General features: G+C 41.7%; 1 protein-coding gene across 3 annotated transcripts in view; it reads right to left on the minus strand.

Annotated features, from left to right (window-relative positions):
* dcp1b.L (decapping mRNA 1B L homeolog) overlaps nt 1–13,490 on the minus strand; it is a 44,140-nt gene extending 30,650 nt beyond the window's left edge. For 2 of the 3 annotated variants that reach the window (XM_018241143.2, XM_018241142.2), the window contains exons 1-3: nt 13,256–13,490; nt 9,966–10,006; nt 7,401–7,528 (exon numbers count right to left, since the gene is read on the minus strand). In XM_018241143.2, the coding sequence (XP_018096632.1) occupies nt 7,401–7,528; nt 9,966–10,006; nt 13,256–13,402 (316 nt within the window). In that variant the 5' untranslated portion in view covers nt 13,403–13,490. 3 annotated transcript variants of the gene reach the window in all.
* Between the last annotated feature and the right edge of the window lie 7,679 nt (nt 13,491–21,169).

Below are 21,169 nucleotides of genomic sequence, written 5' to 3' on the forward strand. Positions count from 1 at the left end.
AAACCCAGACGAAGGCATGTCTACAGTTCCATATGACAGGCATAAAATTTAGCCAGGCGAGGACTTGGACATTACATCGTAACTATAATGGTGCGGAGCAAGGGATGATGGATCCCCAAACGGAAATATCAGCCACGGAGAATTAAATTAGACACCGCAAAATGGAACAACCGTAAAGTGAAAAGAAAAAAATAAATAAAAATGTCTGGACGGAAAAAGCCGCATCAGATTCTACAATATAGAGTTCCGAGAAGGAAAAGAGAGTAGAGGGGAGGGGGGATTTTATTATAAGTAGAGTGAGCCAGGTTGCTTAAAGGGGAGGTTCACTTTTAAGTTAATTCTTAGTATGTTATAGAATGGCTAATTCTAAGTAATTAATAATTTTTTATGGTTTTTAAATTATTTCTCTTCTTCATCCAACTCTTTCCAGCTCTCAAATGGAGGTCACTGACCCCATCAAAAAAGTGATGATCTGCAAGGCTACAAATGCAATGTTATTGCTACTTTTTGCTACTCATCTTTCTATTTAGGCCCTATTCATATCCTAGTCTCTTATTCAAATCAGCGCATGGTTGCTATGCTAATTTGTACCCTAGCAACTAGCTGTGGAGAGCTGCTGAATAAAAAGCTAAATAACTCAAAACCCCTAAATAATAAAACATGAAAACCAATTGCAAATTGACTCAGAATATCTCTCTCTACATCATACTTATTGTATTCTTATATCATCAAGTCCATTGACTATTACAACTTTAAAAAGACAGAACTGCCTTATTGTTTGTCTGGGCTGCAGTTTTGCTGCCAGTGCAGGGGTTAAGCCCAAATTTGTGGTCTCCTAGTAAAGCTTATCTTATCTTTTTAGGCAGCAGAGATTTCCTTGGCCCAGTAAAGGCTTGTGCATTCCCAGCCCTGTTTCCCATAAACGGAGTGAAGTCGGAGTTGTGGCTAGGCAGGCTGCTTTCTGTTACCAAAGAGAATTCCTTATAGCAATGGGGGAAAGGGAAGAGGTTACCCCCAGCATCTTCCCACCTGGTGCAACTAGTTTCCTACAGACCTGTGATTAGGGGAATACCTATTTTAGCATAGGGTTATGGTATCTCTCTAAAGGGTATAAGGAAACTTAGGGGGCTGTTCCTGCGGAATTGTGCTTAGTACAGGGAATACCTAAACTGCTATAGTTTTATGGGATCTCTCTATACAGACTATGAGTAAACTTAGGGGCTGTTCCTGCTGAATTGTGCTTAGTACAGGGGAATACATATGCTGCCATAGTTTTATGGGATCTCTCTGTACAGACTATGAGCAAATTTAAGGTCCCCATAAACACAAAGATTTCTCTTGCCAAACGACCGATTTTAGCTAAGTCCGACCAATCCTTCTAAATTATCGTGCGGTTAGTGTGATAGTATCTTTGTCGGTCCCAGTGCAATCTATCTATATTTGCAGGGCCAAGCAGGCAGCTACCCTTTGTTTTCCTGGCAAATTGGTCTTTATAGTTGATGGACAATTCGTACGATCGTTCCGAGATAATCGTGGTTTCACAATGACGATCGGGTCTTTTAAAAATCTCAACATCTATGGCCAGCTTTAGGGACTGTTCCTGCTGAATTATGCTTAGTATAGGGGAATACCTATGCTGCCATAGTTTTATGGGATCTCTCTGTACAGATTATGAGCAAATTTAAAAGTCTGTTCCTGCTGAATTCTGCTTAGTACAGGGAATACCTATGCTGTCATAGTTTTATGTGATCTCTCTGTACAGACTATGAGCAAACTTAGGGGCTGTTCCTGCTGAATTGTGTTTATTACAGAGTAATACCTATGCTGCCATAGTTTTATGGGATCTCTCTGTACAGACTATGAGCAAACTTAGGGGACTGTTCCTGCTGAATTGTGCTTAGTATAGGGAATACCTATGCTGTCATAGTTTTATGGGATCTCTCTGTACAGACTATAAGCAAAGTTAGGGGCTGTTCCTGCTGAATTGTGTTTAGTACAGAGGAATACCTATGCTACCATAGTTTTATGGAATCTGTCTGTACAGACTATGCGCAAACTAAGGGAGCTGTTCCTGCTGAATTCTGCCTAGTACAGGGGAATACCTATGCTGCTATAGTTTTATGGGATCTCTCTGTACAGACTATGAGCAAACTTAGGGAGCTGTTCCTGCTGAATTCATACCTATGCTGCCATAGTTTTATGGGATCTCTCTGTACAGACTATGGTGCTGTTGGGGCTGCTGAACTGTGCTTAGTACTGCGGAATATTTTGTCTCTGTAGACTCAGGTCACATGACTCTACCCAGTGACCCAATAAAAAACTCCCAAAGTTCCATTTCTGTAAGGCTAATGGCACATGATGGCAGAGAAACACCCGTCACTGCTTGTTCTGTCTGCCACTAAAGTGAATGGCACCTGCTGTTCCTGATTTTGGAATGAAATGTAAATTCTTAGGGGGGTTTCAAAAAAATAGTAGTCGCAATCCTTGTACGTCACGGCCCTAAAACTGCAAATGTTTCATTCCTCCAAGGCAATTAGTAGCTCTGTTGTGTGTGTGTGTGTGTTTTTGTAGTTACACCATACACACACCCCTCTCTACTTTTAATTAAATTCTATATACCCATACCTATACTAACTATAGAGCTGAGTATCACAATAGCCTTTGATATTATGTCTGTCCAAAAAATCATCCAAGCCATTCTTATAGTCATTAACTGAATCAGCATCACAACATCAACCGGCAGTGCATTCCACAACCTCACTGTCCTGACTGGGAAGAACCCCCTAAGTTGCTTCAAATGAAAGTTCTTTTCTTCTAGTCTAAAGGGGAGGCCTCTGGTACGTTGATCCACTTGTTCCCATGTTATCCTATATAATAAAGTTGAAGTGTCTCTGCGTCCAGTCCCTGTGTCCATGGGATTGCGCTACTACGCGTGTGTGGGATGCAGATTAGACGTATCTTGATTGGCTGTGGCGCACAGTCATGCAGATGAGCCACATGTCTATTGGCCGCGAGGCAGACTCGTGCAGCTTCTGAAAAGCTTTCCGTTAGTTACAGGGCGGGTTTCTAGGCTTCTTTTCTGCAAGGGGCATGGTTTTCAGCATGTGATTGGTCGAGAGGCGGGTGCTCGCGGCTTGGTGACCGAGGGCGACTCCGACATTTACTGCGGTCAAGTGTGGCTGGGCTTTGTGAACTGAAGCTACTGAGAGATAGACAGGAGGTCCGTGTCCGGAGAGCGCTACAAGGTGGAGAGGTAAATGCTATATAGAGACGTACTCTATCAGTCCGAATCACTTTCATTGTTCAGTGCCAGTAAATGAAATGAATGTGGTCAATCCGAAATGCAGCTCTGCATAGTAACATCCCATGTGAGACATACACTGGCAGTCATGCACAATGTGCAGAATGGATAATAACTAGGCTGTTCTACTGGGGCCTGCCTCATACACTATGGAATGTTTGACAAACCTCTCATACCCGTGCTGTGTACTACCTTAACATCCCCATGTTATCCTATGTAATAAAGTTGAAGTGTCTCTGCGTCCAGTCCCTGTGTCTGTGGGATTGCGCTACTGCGCGTGTGCCCCACGGACCGTCTCTGGTGAATTTTTTTTAGACTAGAACAATTCTGTTTTTATAAATGTTTGACTACATATGTTCTAGCGCCCGTTAATTTAACGGGCTTAATGTCTAGTTTGTCTATAATGTCCTCTAATGTACTTGTAAAGTGTAATCATGTCCCCTCGCAAACGCCTTTTTTCCAGAGAAAACAACCCCAACCTTGACAGTCTACCCTCATAATTTAAGTCTTCCATCCCTCTAACCAATTTAGTTGCACTTAGTCTCTGCACTCTCTCCAGCTCATTTATATCCCTCTTAAGGACTGGAGTCCAAAACTGCACCGCATACTCCAGATGAGAAGGGCTTTTACTAAACAAATAAATAAATTAATTTATAAATCAATCCCTAGTAGAGTTGATTTTTACACCCAAAAACTAAAAGACCGGCACACCGAGTGGAAGATCGAATAGAGCCGTGGAGAGATCCGTCAGCAGCACACCGAAAGAAACTTCGGCGTCTCAGCGCATGCTGCAAGGCCTGGAGCGCACGATCTCTGGACTGCCAGCACGGGTCTGAGAAGCGGTTCGATCCATCGATTGCCGAAATTGACGAGCACCATCCGCAGGAGAAGAAGGCACTCTCCCTCCATAGAAATGCTTTCCCTTACCTGCTATTTGGTGAGTACAACCGCTCTTAAGCACTTCCTGAGAATTCCGGCCGTATTACACTAGTGCAGCTATCTGTTACAGGTACTCTGAGGACTGACTACATTACCTGACCAGAATCAGAGATTTTCGTTGCAATCCATACATCGAAACCTTGTGAGTAGATCCGATTAGCAGATACCATCTTAAAGCAAACTGTAATACACTATATACATCCTTATTTTTATTTAGATAAATTGGGACGTAATATCCACTCAGCGCACCAAAACCCAACTACTTAATTTCTACAATTTTGCGGACCTGTGTGGATCCACATAAAAATACTTTGGTGCAGCTAAAAAAAATTTCAATTGGACTAAGCGCAGCGCTCACACCTAATCGATAAATTATACTCCAGGTGAGGCCTTACCAGGGACCTATAAAGAGGCATAATTATGTTTTCATCCCTTGAGTTAATGCCCTTTTTTATGCAAGACAGAACTTTATTTGCTTTAGTAGCCACAGAATGACACTGCTCAGAATTAGACAACGTATTATCTACAAAGACCCCTAGATCCTTCTCATTTAAGGAAACTCCCAACACATTGCCATTTAGTGTATAACTTGCATTTATATTATTTTTGCCAAAGTGCATAACCTGCATTTATCAACATTGAACCTCATTTTCCAGTTTGCTGCCCAGTTTTCCAGTTTAGACAAGTCACTGTGCAAAGTGGCAGCATCCTGCATGGAACCTATAGTTCTGCACAATTTAGTATCATCTGCAAAAATAGAAACAGTACTTTCAATGGCCACCTCCAGGTCATTAATAAACAAGTTGAAAAGCAAGGGACCTAGTACAGAGCCCTGCGGTACTCCACTAACAACACTGGTCCAATTAGAAAATGTTCCATTTACCACCACTCTTTGTAGTCTTTTAGCCAGTTCTCTATCCAGGTACAATTACTATGTTCCAGGCCAACATTCCTTCATTTAACCAGTAACCTTTTGTGTGGCACTGTATCAAATGCTTTAGCAAAGTCTAAGTAAATCACATCCACTGCCATCCCAGAATCAAGGTCTCTACATACCTTCTCATAAAAATAAATTAAGTTAGTCTGGCAAGATCTATTACGCATAAAACCATGCTGGCACAAACTCATAGTATTATGATTTGCTATGAAGTCCAGTATCTTATCCTTTATTAACCCTTCGAAAAGCTTTCCTACCACTGACGTCAGACTAACTGGCCTATAGTTTTGAGGCTGAGAACGGGATTCTTTTTTGAATAGAGGCACCACATTAGCAATTCGCCAGTCTCTCGGCACTATGCCAGATCTCAATGAATCCTGAAAAACTAAGTAAAGAGGTTTGGCAATCACAGAGCTAAACTAGCTAAGTACCCTGGGATGAATACCATCTGGCCCCGGACCTTTGTTAATCTTAACATGTTCTAGTCTCTTTTGAATTTCTTCATGTGTGAACCATGCATCATTAGTTGTATTACTAGAATTGGGACTATTAAGAAGGAAACCTTCACTTACTGGTTCCTCATTTGTGTAGACAGATGAAAAATATGAGTTCAGAATCTGCGCTTTTATTTTGTTTTCATCAACCAGCTGACCCCCCTCTGATAGTAAGGGTCACACCCCTTCCTGCTTAATTTTTTTTACTATTAACATATTTAAAAAATTATTTTGGATTTTTTTTACTGTTTGCTGCAATATCCTTTCCATAGCAATTTTAGCTTGCCTTATAGCTTCTTTGCATGATTTATTGGCCTCCTTGTACCTTATAAATGATTCGGCTGTCCCACCAATACAGCTTTAGAAACTAACAATAAAACCATTGTGATTAGCTATCATAACCGCCATAGAACAGCAAAGGGAATCTGTGTTTAATCTCTTGACTGTCTCTACCAAGGATTTTAGGATACAGGGACTAAAGGTATCAGACCATGGGTGATGATTCAGCCACTCATAAAGGGGTTGTTCACCTTTATGTTAACTTTAAGTATGTTGTAGAATTCTAAGCAACTTTTCCATTGATGTTCCTTTTTTATTTTGTATAGTTTTTGAATTATTTGCCTTCTTTTTCTGCTTTCAAATGGGGGTCACTGACCCAATCTAAAAAGACAAATGCTCTGTAAGGCTTCACATGTTTTGTTATTGCTACTTTATATTACTTGTCTTTCTATTCCGTCCCTCTCCTATTCATATTCCAGTCTCTTATTCAAATCAGTCCATGGTTGCTAGGGTATTTATAGGGATTTGGACCCTAGCAACCAGATTGTTGAAATTGCACACTGGAGAGCTCCTGAATGAAAAGCTAAATAACTATAACACTACAAATAATTAAAAATGAAAACCAGTTGTAAATTGTCTCAGAATATCACTCTCTACATCATACTAACAGTTAATTTAAAGGTTAACAACCCTTTTAAACCTGCATACCAAACTGATGTTCCTTATCAACATTTGATCTGGGCTTGTACATATCTCAGTCAAAAGACTATGAATAACATCGTCACCTGCTGGTCAGTCTGGTCGACCGGCAGCAGTTGGCGGAAATTGAAGTTATTGAGCAGAGGCAAGCCTGGTGTTGCTCTGCTTTGAACTGATCAAAGAAATCAAATGACGATTGTGGCCAGTCTCCTCTATCCCCCATAATCCATAGTAGAATCTTTTAAGACCTCTTTTGGTTTTCAGACTTTTTTTGGGTCAAGCCCCCCACTTTGAGACCTGACATTTGGTCAGGGCCTTGGGTTATAGATATAAATAAACATCACTGTATCAGTATTGAACACATAGTTCCGAGAACATCTCAGACAACAAATTAATATTCAAAATACTCAAAATCCCACCATGATTGATCATTGTCAGGGCTCCCATTGAGCAGACAACCCACTGCAGCTCCCACAATAATATCGTCTCATTTCCATAGTTACCAAAAGGGGCAGAACTAAAGAGGAAGCAGACCCTGCAGCTGCAGGGGGCACAAGGAGGTAAAGGGGGCCTCATGAGACCAAAATTAATGAGCAATTTCAACATACATTGGTAAAACAGGACAATTTCTGGATATGTCGGAGGACCTAAAATTAATTTGCTGTGGGGTTACTCCACTGGTTCCCAATGTAGCAAACCTGCTGCATGCGGATTAGACAGAAATAAAGGGAAAATAAAGAACCCTACTCACATCGGGCATTGCGATACAGCAGAAATGGGTCCTGTATCTGGAAATCCAGATCCTTAGTGATTGGCTCTGTCCGATTCTCCATGCTCAGACTGTTCATGATGGTGAAGCCATATTGGGGCGATGAAGATCTAAAGTGCAGTAAATGAATTTAAAAAAAGCGTGACTGTGCCGCCTGAAAAGAACACATGCCTGCCCAGCATTGAAGATGAAATATAAAGCTGACTTAATCACTTTGCTGCCAGGGAACAGCGGGTAAATAAAAAAATCAGCAATAAAGACACCGATCAATAGGAAAAATCACTTTTTAGGCACATTTGTATCCACTTCCAGCACTGTATTTCCACTGTAAACTCTTAATGAAGAAGGTAGAACTTATTGTTGTAATTAATGAGGAAAGACATGCCTTAGACAACGCTCCCATCTACTCTGTGGGAATATTTGCCCTAATAAGAACATGGGCCGATAACTAGGGAAGATATGTGGGCTGGAATCTGCTCCCTACGTCTATCAGGGAACGGGGTCCTTGCCTGACGTTCTCAGAATCAAGACAGGGTGTAACATCCTGGTCCCAGCCACCCCCAACAACATTTTTTTGGTCCGGCTCTACCCCTTTCCTGAAAATGCAACATTCCCTTCTCTGTAAATCTACTTCCCTGCAAGCACTCACTGGAGCTGTATATATCAGTCATTACTTAAATGTATGATGGCTTCAGCTTCAGTCTTGCCTAGGTCTCCATTATTCCCAGCCTTACCCCATCACCTCACATAGAGTTATAATCCTCATATAAGATGCCAGCAGGAGCATAGTCCTAGTATCAATGGGGAAACCTGAATTCTAAAGGCACAGCATGAGCAGAAGAATTCCCCCTGCTTGTAAAAGGTGTTATAAAAATGGCTAATTCCAAGCAACTTTTCAATTGGGCTTCGTTTTTCCTTTTTTATCGTTTTTCAATTTTAGTCTTCTTTTTGAGTCATTCCAGTTTTCAAATGGGGGTCGCTGACCCCATCTAAAAATCAAATGCTCTGTAAGGCAACAAATGTATTGTTATTGCTACTCTTTATTACTCATTTTTCTATTCAGATATTTTCCTATTCATAATCCAGTCTTTTATTCAAATCAATGCATGGTTGCTAGGGGAATTTGGACCCTAGCAACCAGATTGCTAAAAATGCAAACCAGAAAGCTGCTGACTAAAAAGTTAAAGAACTCAAAAATTACAAATAATAAAAAATGAAAACCAATTGTAGATGGTCTTAAAAATTAGGGATGCACCGAATCCAGGATTCTGCCTTTTTCAGCAGGATTCGGATTCGGCCAAATCCTTCTGCCCGGCCGAACCGAATCTGAATTTTCATATGCAAATTAGGGACAGGGAAGGAAATCACATGACTTTTTGTCACAAAACAAGAAAGTAAAAAATGTTTTCCCCTTCCCACCCCTAATTTGCATATGCAAATTAGGATTCTGCTTCAATTCGGTATTTGGGCGAATCTTTAGTGAAGGATTCGGGGGTTCGGCCGAATCCAAAATAGTGGATTTGGTGCATCCCTATTAAAAATATAATTCTTTACAACATACTAAAAATTTTTGTTTTCTTTACTATAAAATGCACATTTCTACCGTAAAATTTATTTATTTATTTATTATACCCTGAGAATAGAAAAAGGCAGAATCCGAAAATCCGGCATCTAGGAACTGCCAAAATTGCATATAAGTCAATGGGAGAAGTCCCAAAGATATCTTGATCTGTGCTGGGTTTCCTGCAATAATCGGAAGATTTGGTTTGGTTTTCAGGCAAAAATCAGAAAAATTTGTACGATTAGTTTTTTTCACAATTTTTTCCCCACACAGGAAATTTTCGGAAAAGTGTATTGAGAAAAAAAACCTGTGCGGATTTGGTTGGAGTCATTTTCAGAAAATATTGAGATAAATTCAGACTTTGATAAACGGGCCTCTAAATAGAGGATTCGTACGATTTTCAGAACTTGTGTGGAGAGTCCCGACATTTTTCGTCCGGCGGAGATCGGTCGTTTGGTTGATCGCACAGGTAAGAAAATTTCTGTCGGCTGCGGGTAATATTTCTGTGTGTATTGCCGATTCTGCCTTTTTCAGCAGGATTCGGATTCGGCCAAATCCTCGTGCCTGGCTGAACCGAATCTGAATCCTAATTTGCATATGCAAATTGTGCGGAATGCGGGATTTCAAGTGACTTTTTGTTACAAAACAAGGTAAACCAATTTTTTCCACTTTTTCCTTTCCCGCCCTAATTTGCATATGCCAAATCTTCCAAGATGGATTCTGGGATTCCGCCGAATTCAAAATAGTGGATTCGGTGCATCCCTAGTTCTTTAACTACTTTATTTGGTCGGAATGGTAAGACTTTGATCTGAATGGTTAGCGGCAGGTCGGGAAATGGGAAAGTCCGATCGTACATTGATTCGTACGATCGGATCTTTGCGTCTGTGTCCAGCTTAAGTCAGTCTATAAGACACACACAAAGTTTATTTGATGGTGAACTTCCCCTTTAACATTCACCCACCCCTCTGACCTCCAGTCAAGCTCACCTTGTATACACATACAGTGTTCCTTCCACATCAGTCTTCTCCTGAAGGAAAAAGAAGAATCTTCAATTACAAATCACAATTTTATCTTTTTCCATCTATAAATAAGCAGAATTCTGCCGGCGGCTGCATGGAGTACAATCAGGCCGGTTATTATTGTGAGATATACAGCGGCAGATAACATCAGAGAATTCTGATTAAGAGAATACATACAGGGACAGACACAAGATAGAGCCTGGGTAAAGATGAGTATCTGCTCCTCAGGCCAGGTCATCATATGTGGGGGGGGGGGTCAAGCTGAACTTTTGGCTTTAGGGCTGGCAATCAGATGAAAAGGCCAGTCAAAGACAGAACACATAACCCATAGTGGTTTTGGCTGAAAGACCAGCCCTGATCAGATATACTGTATCTACTGGGAAGGTGACAGTTTTTGGCGCAATCAGCTGCCAGTTAGTGCAGGAGAGGGTAAATCTGAGCATTTTAAAAACCCCTTTCTCTATAGAATCTACCTCACTGTGAGTTTGGTTATAGACATAAGAGGGTAGCTAGATCCCCTCCCCACAGGTCTAACTGTTTAAAATTAGATACCAGGGCCTTTAGCAATGCAGTAAGGTTGGGGTTAGGGATGTACCGAATCCAGGATTCGGCCTTTTTCAGCAGGATTCGGCCGAATCCTTCTGCCCGGCCGAACCAAATACGAATCCCAATTTGCATATGCAAATTAGGGATGGGGAGGGAAATCGCGTGACTTTTTGGTCAGAAAATGAGGAAGTAAAAAATGTTTTCCCTTTCTCACCCCTAACTTACATATGCAAATTAGGATTCGGTTCGGTATTCGGTCAAATCTTTAGAGAAGGATTCGGGGGTTCAGCCAATCCAAAATAGTGGATTCGGTGCATCCCTAGTTGGGGTGCTACCAAATCACACAAATTGGATGTTTCAGGGATGCAGGGGGCTGATGTTCAACTAGATGTAGCTGCCGGTAAATTTGTAATACCCTTCAAAAAGTGCCCTCGGCCTGCCCCTAATCCCTTGTAACTTACCTTTTCTCCTCAGCCAATGGTTCTCCTCAAAGTGGCCCCGTCCCTTTTGACATCACGGCCCGTCCCTTTTGTTCCGCCCGCCCCCACAAGCCGGTAAAAAATATAAGAAAAGGTGGCAACCCTATGTTCAACAACAACAGCTGGAGGGCTGCAGGATACACATAGGGTTGCCAAGGCCGGGGCCGGTATTACAAATTTACCGGCAATGTAGCTGCCGGTAAATTTGTAATACTCCTAACAAAAGCCCTTGGCCCGCCCCTACCCGCTCAAAATTTGCCTGTTTTTGAGGTCTTCTGGCCAATCATGCATTCAGGCCACGCCCTTTACACCACGCCCTTTTACATCACGGCATGACCATTTGCTCCATTAAAAGGTGGCAACCCTAGATACACATTCCTGAGGTATACGGGATGGGATCTTGTATCCAGAAACCACAAATCCAGGAAGATCAGAATTATGGGAATTGCACTTTTTTGTAATGAACACATGGAACTGCTTTAGGGCGATACAATACTCTATGTGGATCATAATGCATTGGCCTCTATGGACAAGGATCACAACAGCTCAAAATGCCAGGGCTTAGTCCAGACATGGCTGCTGGTACAGTCTGTGGGGGACCAAGCTGAACGCTATCAGCATGTGTATGGGCTGCTTAAAGGGCAGTAACATCAAAAAAATTTAAGTATTTTAAAGGAATGACAATATAATGTACAGTTTCCCTACACTTGTTTCTTCAGAAACACGACTAAAGTTTATATAAACAAGTTGCTGTGTAGCCATGGGGGCAGCCATTCAAGCACAGGATACACAGAAGATAACAGATAAGTACTACTATAGTTTATATAAACAAACTGCTGTGTAGCCACAGGGGCAGCCATTCAAGCACAGGATACACAGTAGATAACAGATAAGTACTACTATAGTTGATATAAACAAGCTGCTGTGTAGCCATGGGAGCAGCCATTCAAGCACAGGATACACAGTAGATAACAGATAAGTACTACTATAGTTTATATAAACAAACTGCTGTGTAGCCATGGGGACAGCCATTCAAGCACAGGATACACAGTAGATAACAGATAAGTACTACTATAGTTTATATAAACAAGCTGCTGTGTAGCCATGGGGCAGCCATTCAAGCACAGGATACACAGTAGATAACAGATAAGTACTACTATAGTTTATATAAACAAACTGCTGTGTAGCCACGGGGGCAGCCATTCAAGCACAGGATACACAGTAGATTACAGATAAGTACTACTATTGTTTATATAAACAAGCTGCTGTGTAGCCATGGGGGAAGCCATTCAAGCACAGGATACACAGTAGATAACAGATAAGTACTACTATAGTTGATATAAACAAGCTGCTGTGTAGCCATGGGAGCAGCCATTCAAGCACAGGATACACAGTAGATAACAGATAAGTACTACTATAGTTTATATAAACAAACTGCTGTGTAGCCATGGCTACACAGCAGCTTGTTTAAATAAACTATAGTAGTACTTATCTGTTATCTAATGTTTATCCTGTGCTTTAATGGCCACCCCATGGCTACACAGCAGCACAGCTTGTTTATAAACTATAGTTGTGGTTCTGAATCTGATAACGGTCTGCTATTCCCTTCTCACTCAGACTACAGACACAATGTAATAGTAATAATGCTCAAAAAGCTGCAGTCTACAAGTCACAAGGGCCAAAGTCTCTTTTAGAATATAGCCCCCAGTCCACAAGGGCCAAAATATCTAGTTTCAAAAATATACTCCAAAGAGTTCCATTCCAAGTTAAAAATCAATACTTTCATTAGGTACAAAATTTAAAAGAGTAGGCAGACAGACCCATTGATGTTCCGCCTTACGCGTTTCATACCAACTGGTACGTAATCGATTAAGTACCAGCTGGTATGAAACGCGTAAGGCGGGACATCAATGGGTCTGTCTGCAACTCTTTTAAATTTTGTACCTAATAAAAGTATTGATTTTTAACTTGGAATGGAACTCTTTGGAGTATATTTTTGAAACTAGGCACAATGTTGCAGAACTCTACACCAACACTACATATTCCACAATACGCTGCACGTTTCAGACAAGATCTGTGTGAACTGGGAGACTGTGTAGCTTGAGGCAAGGGAAGAGACTGGAGCCCTAGAATAGAATGCAACAAATAATACTTCAAACAACTGTTTTTGTATCCCTCGACCCCAAATGCCGCGCCCTGCAAATGCCGCGCCCCGTCCCGCTGCGCACTCACCCACTCATTGGCGTTATGGCTGAATGTATAGAGAGCCACCTGGCTGGCAACATCCACGATAGCCTTAATATGGGGATCATTTAGCCTCAAAGCCGCCAGGCTCATTTCGAATCCTCGGTCCACCGCCGCGCTTCCACAGGATGCCATCTTGTCTTCCGCACACAAACACGAGCGAACAATCTAAGTGCGCAGAGTAAGGCAGCCAATCGAAAACTGAGCGCGGAAACCTATGGCAACCGCTATAGCTGGTTTCTATGGACAGCCTCCTGGTGCAGCATCCAATGGGAAAGCGCGCACAGTAAGGCAGCCAATCGAAAACTGAGCGCGGTTACCTATGGCAACGGCTATAGCTGGTTTCCATGGAGAACTTCCTGGTGCAGCATCCAATGGGAAACTAGCAGGCGAAGAAGGAATGATAATAGTATTGTTATTAATATTATTAAACAGAAGAATATTTATATAACCTCAGTGAGTGAGGATTACCCCTCACATGTAAAAATATGGATAGAAAAATTTTAATTTTAGCAATGACTGATAAATATATAATAAAAATATATATGATAAATATATAATAAAAACCTATATTTAACATAACCTGATTTTAAAGGAGCGGTCTGTCGTTCAATTAACGTTTAGTTTGTTATGGAATAGTGTAAGCAACTTTTCAATTGGACTTTTTTTTTTTTTTTAATAGTTTTTGAATGATTTGCCGCCTTCTTTTGACTCCAGCTTTCAAATGGGTGTCACTGACCCCAGAAAAAAAACCAAATGATCTGTAAGGCTACATATTTATTGTTATTGCTAATTTTTATTATTCATCTTTCTATTGAGACCCTCTCCTATTCTTATTTCAGTCTCTGATTCAAACCAATGCATGGTTACTAGGTGAATTTGGACCTTAGCAACCAGATTGCTGAAACTGGGCCTGTGGGGCAGTGTCGGACTAGGGGGCCCTGCAGCCTCAGGCCCCCCCTAGGGTTGCCACTTTTTCTGGAAAAAAATTCCAGCCTTCCTATATATTTATCTTTTTCCCTATTAATGACATTGGGATCAGCCAAGCCAGGCCAGGCCAGGTGGCAACCCTAGCCCCCCCCATACCAACCCCATGGCCACTCAGCCCTAAAGTCCTCTCTGAGCCCCCCCCTCCCCGTGTGTGTACTTTTTAGGGCACTGACAGCAACCAGGGTATTTAAGGAGAGGGAGTGCAGGGAGCGGGTCTGGGCCAGTGGGGCACAAAAGAGCCCACTGTTTTTTTTCCCGGTGACCTTGCTTTGGAAGCCATGTTGGCCCAGGGCCACCATCAGGGGGGCACAGGTGGTACAACTGTATCTGGCCCAGGCCTGAAGGGAGGCCTGGCTGTGCTGCACTTTTCGAAAGGGCCAGGCCCCCCTTGACATCGTTGAACGCGTGCCGCCCTTCTGAAGTCCCAATCCGCCGAACAGCCGAAGTCCTGAAGCAGCGAAAAGTCACAAAAACAGCCGAAACTGAAGTCCTGAAGCCACAAGTTCAATTCTACTGAACATCAATGTGTGGTTTTTTATTTATTTCAATCCCCTGGCCACCAATGTATCATTTTAATAATCTACAGGCCCCTGCCACCAATGATTTTTTTTTAAAATATTCTCTGGGGCCCCAATTTTTTTTTAACTTGTAAGGGGGGCTCTGGCGCCAAAGTTTTTATAAAAAATATTCTCTGGGGGCCCAATTTTTTTTTAACTTGTAAGGGGGGCGCCAATGTTTTTTTTTAAAAATATTGCCTGGGGTTTTGAAAATTTTGTTGAACGGGGCCCGTGATTTCTACTGGCGGTCCTGTGTGGGCCTCTGTGCACTTCAAATGCCAGGTCCTATTTTGATTCACCACTGATACGTCTATATATCTGCGCTCTTAGAAGCTTCTGGGTCTCCTCTCATTATTGGGAAGCCTTCCGTTCCCACAGGCCATTGGATACTGGGCAAACAGATTCACAACACTGGTATGGACACTAGGGTTATTCTCCTTTCCTGAAACAAATACTTCCTGTTTATGTTATTTCCCTTCCATATTATCAGTATTCACATTTCTACCCAGCAGGCTGATAAATGCCAACAGCATGTCTCCTTTGTGGTTTGCTAGTGCCTGGTTACTCCTTCCTGTGGTATTGTAAGCAGGATTTAATTGGCACTAACCCCCACTCCAGGTCTGGACTGAGAATCAAAAAAAAAGCCCTAGCATTTCAGGTACACAGAGGCTGAAACAAATCCAATAAATAATGAATGTCTATGGCAACTTACAGCAGCTCCTCTGGCATTTGCCAGAACCCACAGTGCCAGTCCAGGCCTGCCCCACTATTTATTTCTGTAACTAACTCTTCAAACCCAAAACATCTTGTGCCTTAAGGTGGCCATACACGATAAGATCCACAAGCGGATCTTTCCCGATATGACCACCAATGACAAAGCGATATTGGGTTAATTCGAATGTTTGGCCCTACAAAGAAGAGAATGGGCACCAATGGGCTATAGCCAATGTGGTCCTCGGTTGCTAGAAAAATGAAACCTTCCTGATCAATATCTTGTTGATTTTTGGCCTGATATAAATTGGGGAGACCCGTCGGAAGCCCCACACACTGGAAGATAAGCTGCTGAATCTGTCTAAAGGGCCGATATCAGCAGCTTTAATCTGCCCATTTCTGGCCACCTTTAGGATATCATTCCTATCTGGTCTTGGCCCCATGAAGTCAGTTTTGGATACAAAGGGTACAACAAGGAGATTAATCTAAACCCTCCTCCCACTACTTGACCAATTCCAAACCTAATTAAGGTCATCCCTAATTAAAAGAATTAGGTTGAAACATGGAACCCTGAACTGTCATTGTCTCGCCTTGCAGTGGAACATTCTCTTTAATCAGATTCCCAGCCCCACTACGTGCAGCAAGCCGAGGGTTTCCACTTGCCGTCATACTGGATATTCTAAAAATTCAGGAAACTTTTCCAGCTGCGGCCGTTGTCTTTAGCGTGGCACCTTTATATCCAGTGTCGGACTGGGATGCCAGGGGCCCACCAGAAAGCCTTAGACTGTGGCCCACTTTCCAAACTGTTATCCCTCCTCTCCTCACTCAACCTCTTTATACTCTCTTATATACTATCTTATAGTCTTTTATGTCTACTTACTATAGTCATCTATTGTTAAGCATTTTTTACCCATAAAGAAATAGGGAATGACCATGAAATATACTAAATGGTTAGAAGCAAGAGGGCCCACTGACACAGGGGCCCACCGGGAGTTTTCCTGGTATCCCAGTGGGCCAGTCCGACACTGTCTATATCAACACCCCCCCCCCAAAAAAAAAAAGAAATATTGAAAAAACTAGAATTGCTACTATTAATACACTGCTACTGTGCTTTTTACAGCTCTGGATTTGCCGTTTGTGATCCACAAATGTGTTCCCTGCCAGGGCACTTTTTTCTTTATATTTGGGGTCCTGTGCCTAGTTCAGCAGCTTTGGGTGCAAGACAGTCGGGACAGTCCATACTTGCTGGATAGACCTATAGAAAAACTGATGCTATTACTCATCCAATAAAAATCCTGATGAGTCCCACCAACTTGGCCTTGTCCGACCACATTGTGCCAATAACTCACTACCTGTACCCGCCCCCAATTCATGTCACACATGCATGACCATTGACCTATACTACTCCAAATGCAGCACCAGGCTGGGCTTAGGTATTTGGTGGGTTCAAGGTGAGCTTCTCTGGTGAGCCTCAGGTTCTCCAGTCTGACACTGCTCATATTGTGCTGGTTACCTCATACAGAAATTGGTTTTTAGATGTATTTGCAACTTTGAGACCCAACAATTTATAACCCCCTTAAAGGGGTTGTTCACCTTTGAGTTAACTTTTAGTATGATGTAGAGCAGAGATGCCCAACTAGTAGCTCATGAGCAACATGTTGCTCTCTAACCCCTTGGATGTTGCTCCCAGTGGCCTCAAAGCAGGTGCTTATTTTTGAATTTCTAGCTTGGATGCAAGTTTTGGTAACATAATAACCAGATGTACTGCCAAACAGAGACTACTGCAAGCTGCCAGTCCACATAGGGGCTACCAATAGCCAATCACAGCCCTTATTTGGCAGTGCACCCCAGGAACTTATGCTTGTGTTGCTCCCCAACTCTTTTTACATCTGAATGTTGCTCACGGGTGAAAAAGGTTGGGGACCCCTGATGTAGAGAGTGGTATTCTGAGACAATTTGCAATTGGTTTTAATTTTTTATTACATCTGGTTTTTGAGTTATTTAGCTTTTTATTCAGCAGCTCTCCAGTTTGCAGTGTAAACAATCTGGTTGCTCGGGTCCAAAATATCCTAGCAACCATGTATCGATTTGAATGACACTATTGAATATTAATAGGGGAGGGTCAGAACAGAAAGATGAGTAATGAAAAGTAGCAATAACAATACATTTGTAGCTTTACAGAGCATTTGTTTTTAGACGGGGTCAGTGACCCCCTTTTGAAAGCTGGAAAGAGTCCAGAGAAGAAGGCAAATAATTCATAAACTATGACAAATAAATAATGAGGACCAATTGAAAAGTTGCTTAGAAGAAGCATACTGAAATTAACCTGAAGGTGAACCACCCCATTAACAAGGTTATAAAAATAGTAAAGGGGTCGTTCACCTTTGAGATAACTTTTAGTATAATGTAGAGAGTGATATTCTGAGACAATTTACAATTGTTTTTTATTATTTAAGGTTTTTGAGGCTTTTTATTCCCCAGCTCTCCAGTTTGCTTTCTAAGCAATCTGGTAACTAGGGTCCAAATTATCTTAGCCACCATGCACCTATTTGAATAAGAGACTGGAATATGAATAGGAGAGGACCCGAATAGAAGGATCAGTAATAAAAAGTAACAATACATTTGTAGCCTTACAGAGCATTTGCTTTTTAGAAGGGGTCAGCGACACCCATTTGAAAGCTGCAAAGGGTCAAAAGAAAACGGCAAATAACTATAAAACTATAAAAAATAAATAATGAGAACAAATTGAAATTATAAAACAGATGTCGGGGCACATATTTCGATTAGACAATCCACATTGCTTAGTGCTGTTTGACTGGAATCCAAAGCTTTTCCATAAGGATAGTGGTTTTGATGAGATGATCACGCAATGGAGCATGCAGAGGGCTCGGGTTCATTTCACCTACCCTTCAGCAGATAGAAGTCTAATTTATTAATGGGATCCCATATTCCAATAAATACCATGCTCTGTGGTGGGGAGGATTCTTCTCCCCAGTGAAAGGGCAACTAAACTAATTCTGTGGAAGTGAAGATTTCCCAGCCCTGTCTGATAATTTCAGCAGCTAATCATCTCCCCACCTGAGTGACAGCCCATTTGGCAAATCAATATGAGATGTCAGGACCTTGATTAATATGATCTGATGAAGGACTGCGCTTGCAGATGAAGGAGCATTGAAAGAATAGCTTTGATCGGAAGATGGACGTTGCCTTTGCTTTGTCTGAATTAGAAGTAGTTACTGTGTGTGTTATAATAGGCAACAGGCATTGGAACTCCATGGTGACTTCTAATATCCTTATCGTTTACAGTGATATATACTCATGATATAACCTATCTAATCAGCCTGCAGCCTTGTGCCTTTATATGGTCACAGAACCCCCCAGTGACTTCTAATATCCTTATCATTTACAGTAGGGGGTGTTTGAGATAATAAATAAAAGCACTTTAATTTAAGCACGTTTGCAAATGTCTGTGCCATCCTATTTCTCTAACGTATCCCTTATAATACATGAGTGATACTCAGAGTTCCCTGTATTACTCAGCCTGCAGCCTTGTGCCTTTATATGGTCACAGAACCCCCCAGTGATTTCTAATATCCTTATCATTTACAGTAGGGGGTACATTATCCCTTATAATACATGAGTGATACTCAGAGTTCCCTGTATAACTCAGCCTGCAAACTTGTGCCTTTATATGGTCACAGAACCCCCCAATGACTTCTAAAATCCTTATAATTTACAGTAGGGAGTACGTTATCCCTTATAATACAGGAGTGATACTCAGAGTTCCCTGTATAACTCAGTCTGCAGCCTTGTGCCTTTATATGGTCCCAGAACCCCCCAGCGACTTCTAATATCCTTATCATTTACAGTAGGGGGTACATTATCCCTTATAATACATGAGTGATACTCAGAGTTCCCTGTATAACTCAGCCTGCAGCCTTGTGTCTTTATATGGTCACAGAACAACCCCTCAGTGACTTCTAATATCCTTATCATTTACAGTAGGGGGTACATTATCCCTTATAATACATGAGTGATACTCAGAGTTCCCTCTATAACTCAGCCTGCAAACTTGTGCCTTTATATGGTCACAGAACCCCCCAGTGACTTCTAAAATCCTTATCATTTACAGTAGGGAGTACGTTATCCCTTATAATACAGGAGTGATACTCAGAGTTCCCTGTATAACTCAGTCTGCAGCCTTGTGCCTTTATATGGTCCCAGAACCCCCCAGCGACTTCTAATATCCTTATTATTTACAGTAGGGGGTACATTATCCCTTATAATACATGAGTGATACTCAGAGTTCCCTGTATAACTCAGCCTGCAGCCTTGTGTCTTTATATGGTCACAGAACAACCCCTCAGTGACTTCTAATATCCTTATCATTTACAGTAGGGGGTACATTATCCCTTATAATACATGAGTGATACTCAGAGTTCCCTGTATAACTCAGTCTGCAGCCTTGTGCCTTTATATGGTCCCAGAACCCCCCAGCGACTTCTAATATCCTTATCATTTATTTACAGTAGGGGGTACATTATTCCTTATGATACATGGGTGACATTAATCCCCCATGTATTCTTTGCTCCCTTTCATGAGGGTGCTGCTGCTGGCATTCTGGGCAGCTGAGTTGCCTGCTGCATATGAATATTCTTTAATTGGGATCCCCGGAGCACTTTCTAACAGAATAGTAGCAGAAGGGAGAGCAGCACTCTGTTTCAATTACGTATTAAGCAGGAGAAACAAACAGCAGTCACACTCTCGCCCACCTGGATTATACAATGGGTATTAGACTTTCTGTTAGACCAACTCAATAAAAACTGACTTTGCTACATTGTTCCAAGAGTCAGAACCAAAGATAAACAAATTCTGCTTTCAATAGCAATTACATTTAGTAATAAATTGGGAATAAAAATAATTTATATTTGACATAAGTTGCATATTGAAATCTGAACAAAATCCCCAAATCTCTTTCAGTCACCTGACTTCAGGCGTTTGGATTTGATTCGATCGAGGGGCATTTTTATTTGCTGGGGGCCAGTAAAATACCAGCCATGTGGCAGTGCCGACATCCTTGAGATCTCATTTGTATGTTCCATGGCTCCCCATTCTCCATCTGTCATCTCCCGGTACTTTTGCCATAGCTACACCCAGGCCAGAAATAAACATCAATTTGATTTGCTGAGCTGCTTTTGTGACCCCGTGAGCCCACAGATAGATGGGAATCATTAATGCCTTCCTACACACTGCTTGCGGCTCACAGGGGAGAAATCATTTCTTAGGAACATGCTATTTCTGCTTGTAATATATAACATTTAGCTGCCACACACAGTCAGGAAACCTCGGGCTTCTAGCTGTTTAAGTACTACAACTCCCATAATCCTCTACTAGAGCAGCAGTGGGGTTTATAGTTCAAAAACATCTATAGGCTGAGGTATGGCTCCTGGCTGGTATTACACTGACATAGCCAGTAAGACTCATACGTACTTAAGAATATTTAAATTTCAATTTCAATTATACCCTTGAGCTCTGTTGCACCTGGGGCATGTGCCTCTTCTGACTGCCCCTAGTTCAGTCCATGCAGTTTGCAAAAGGTCTTTTTAAAAAAAATTCTATAGTTTTTTAAAATATTTTAAAAAAA

This window comes from Xenopus laevis, chromosome 3L, assembly GCF_017654675.1.
Source record: "Xenopus laevis strain J_2021 chromosome 3L, Xenopus_laevis_v10.1, whole genome shotgun sequence".
Taxonomy (NCBI): domain Eukaryota; kingdom Metazoa; phylum Chordata; class Amphibia; order Anura; family Pipidae; genus Xenopus; species Xenopus laevis.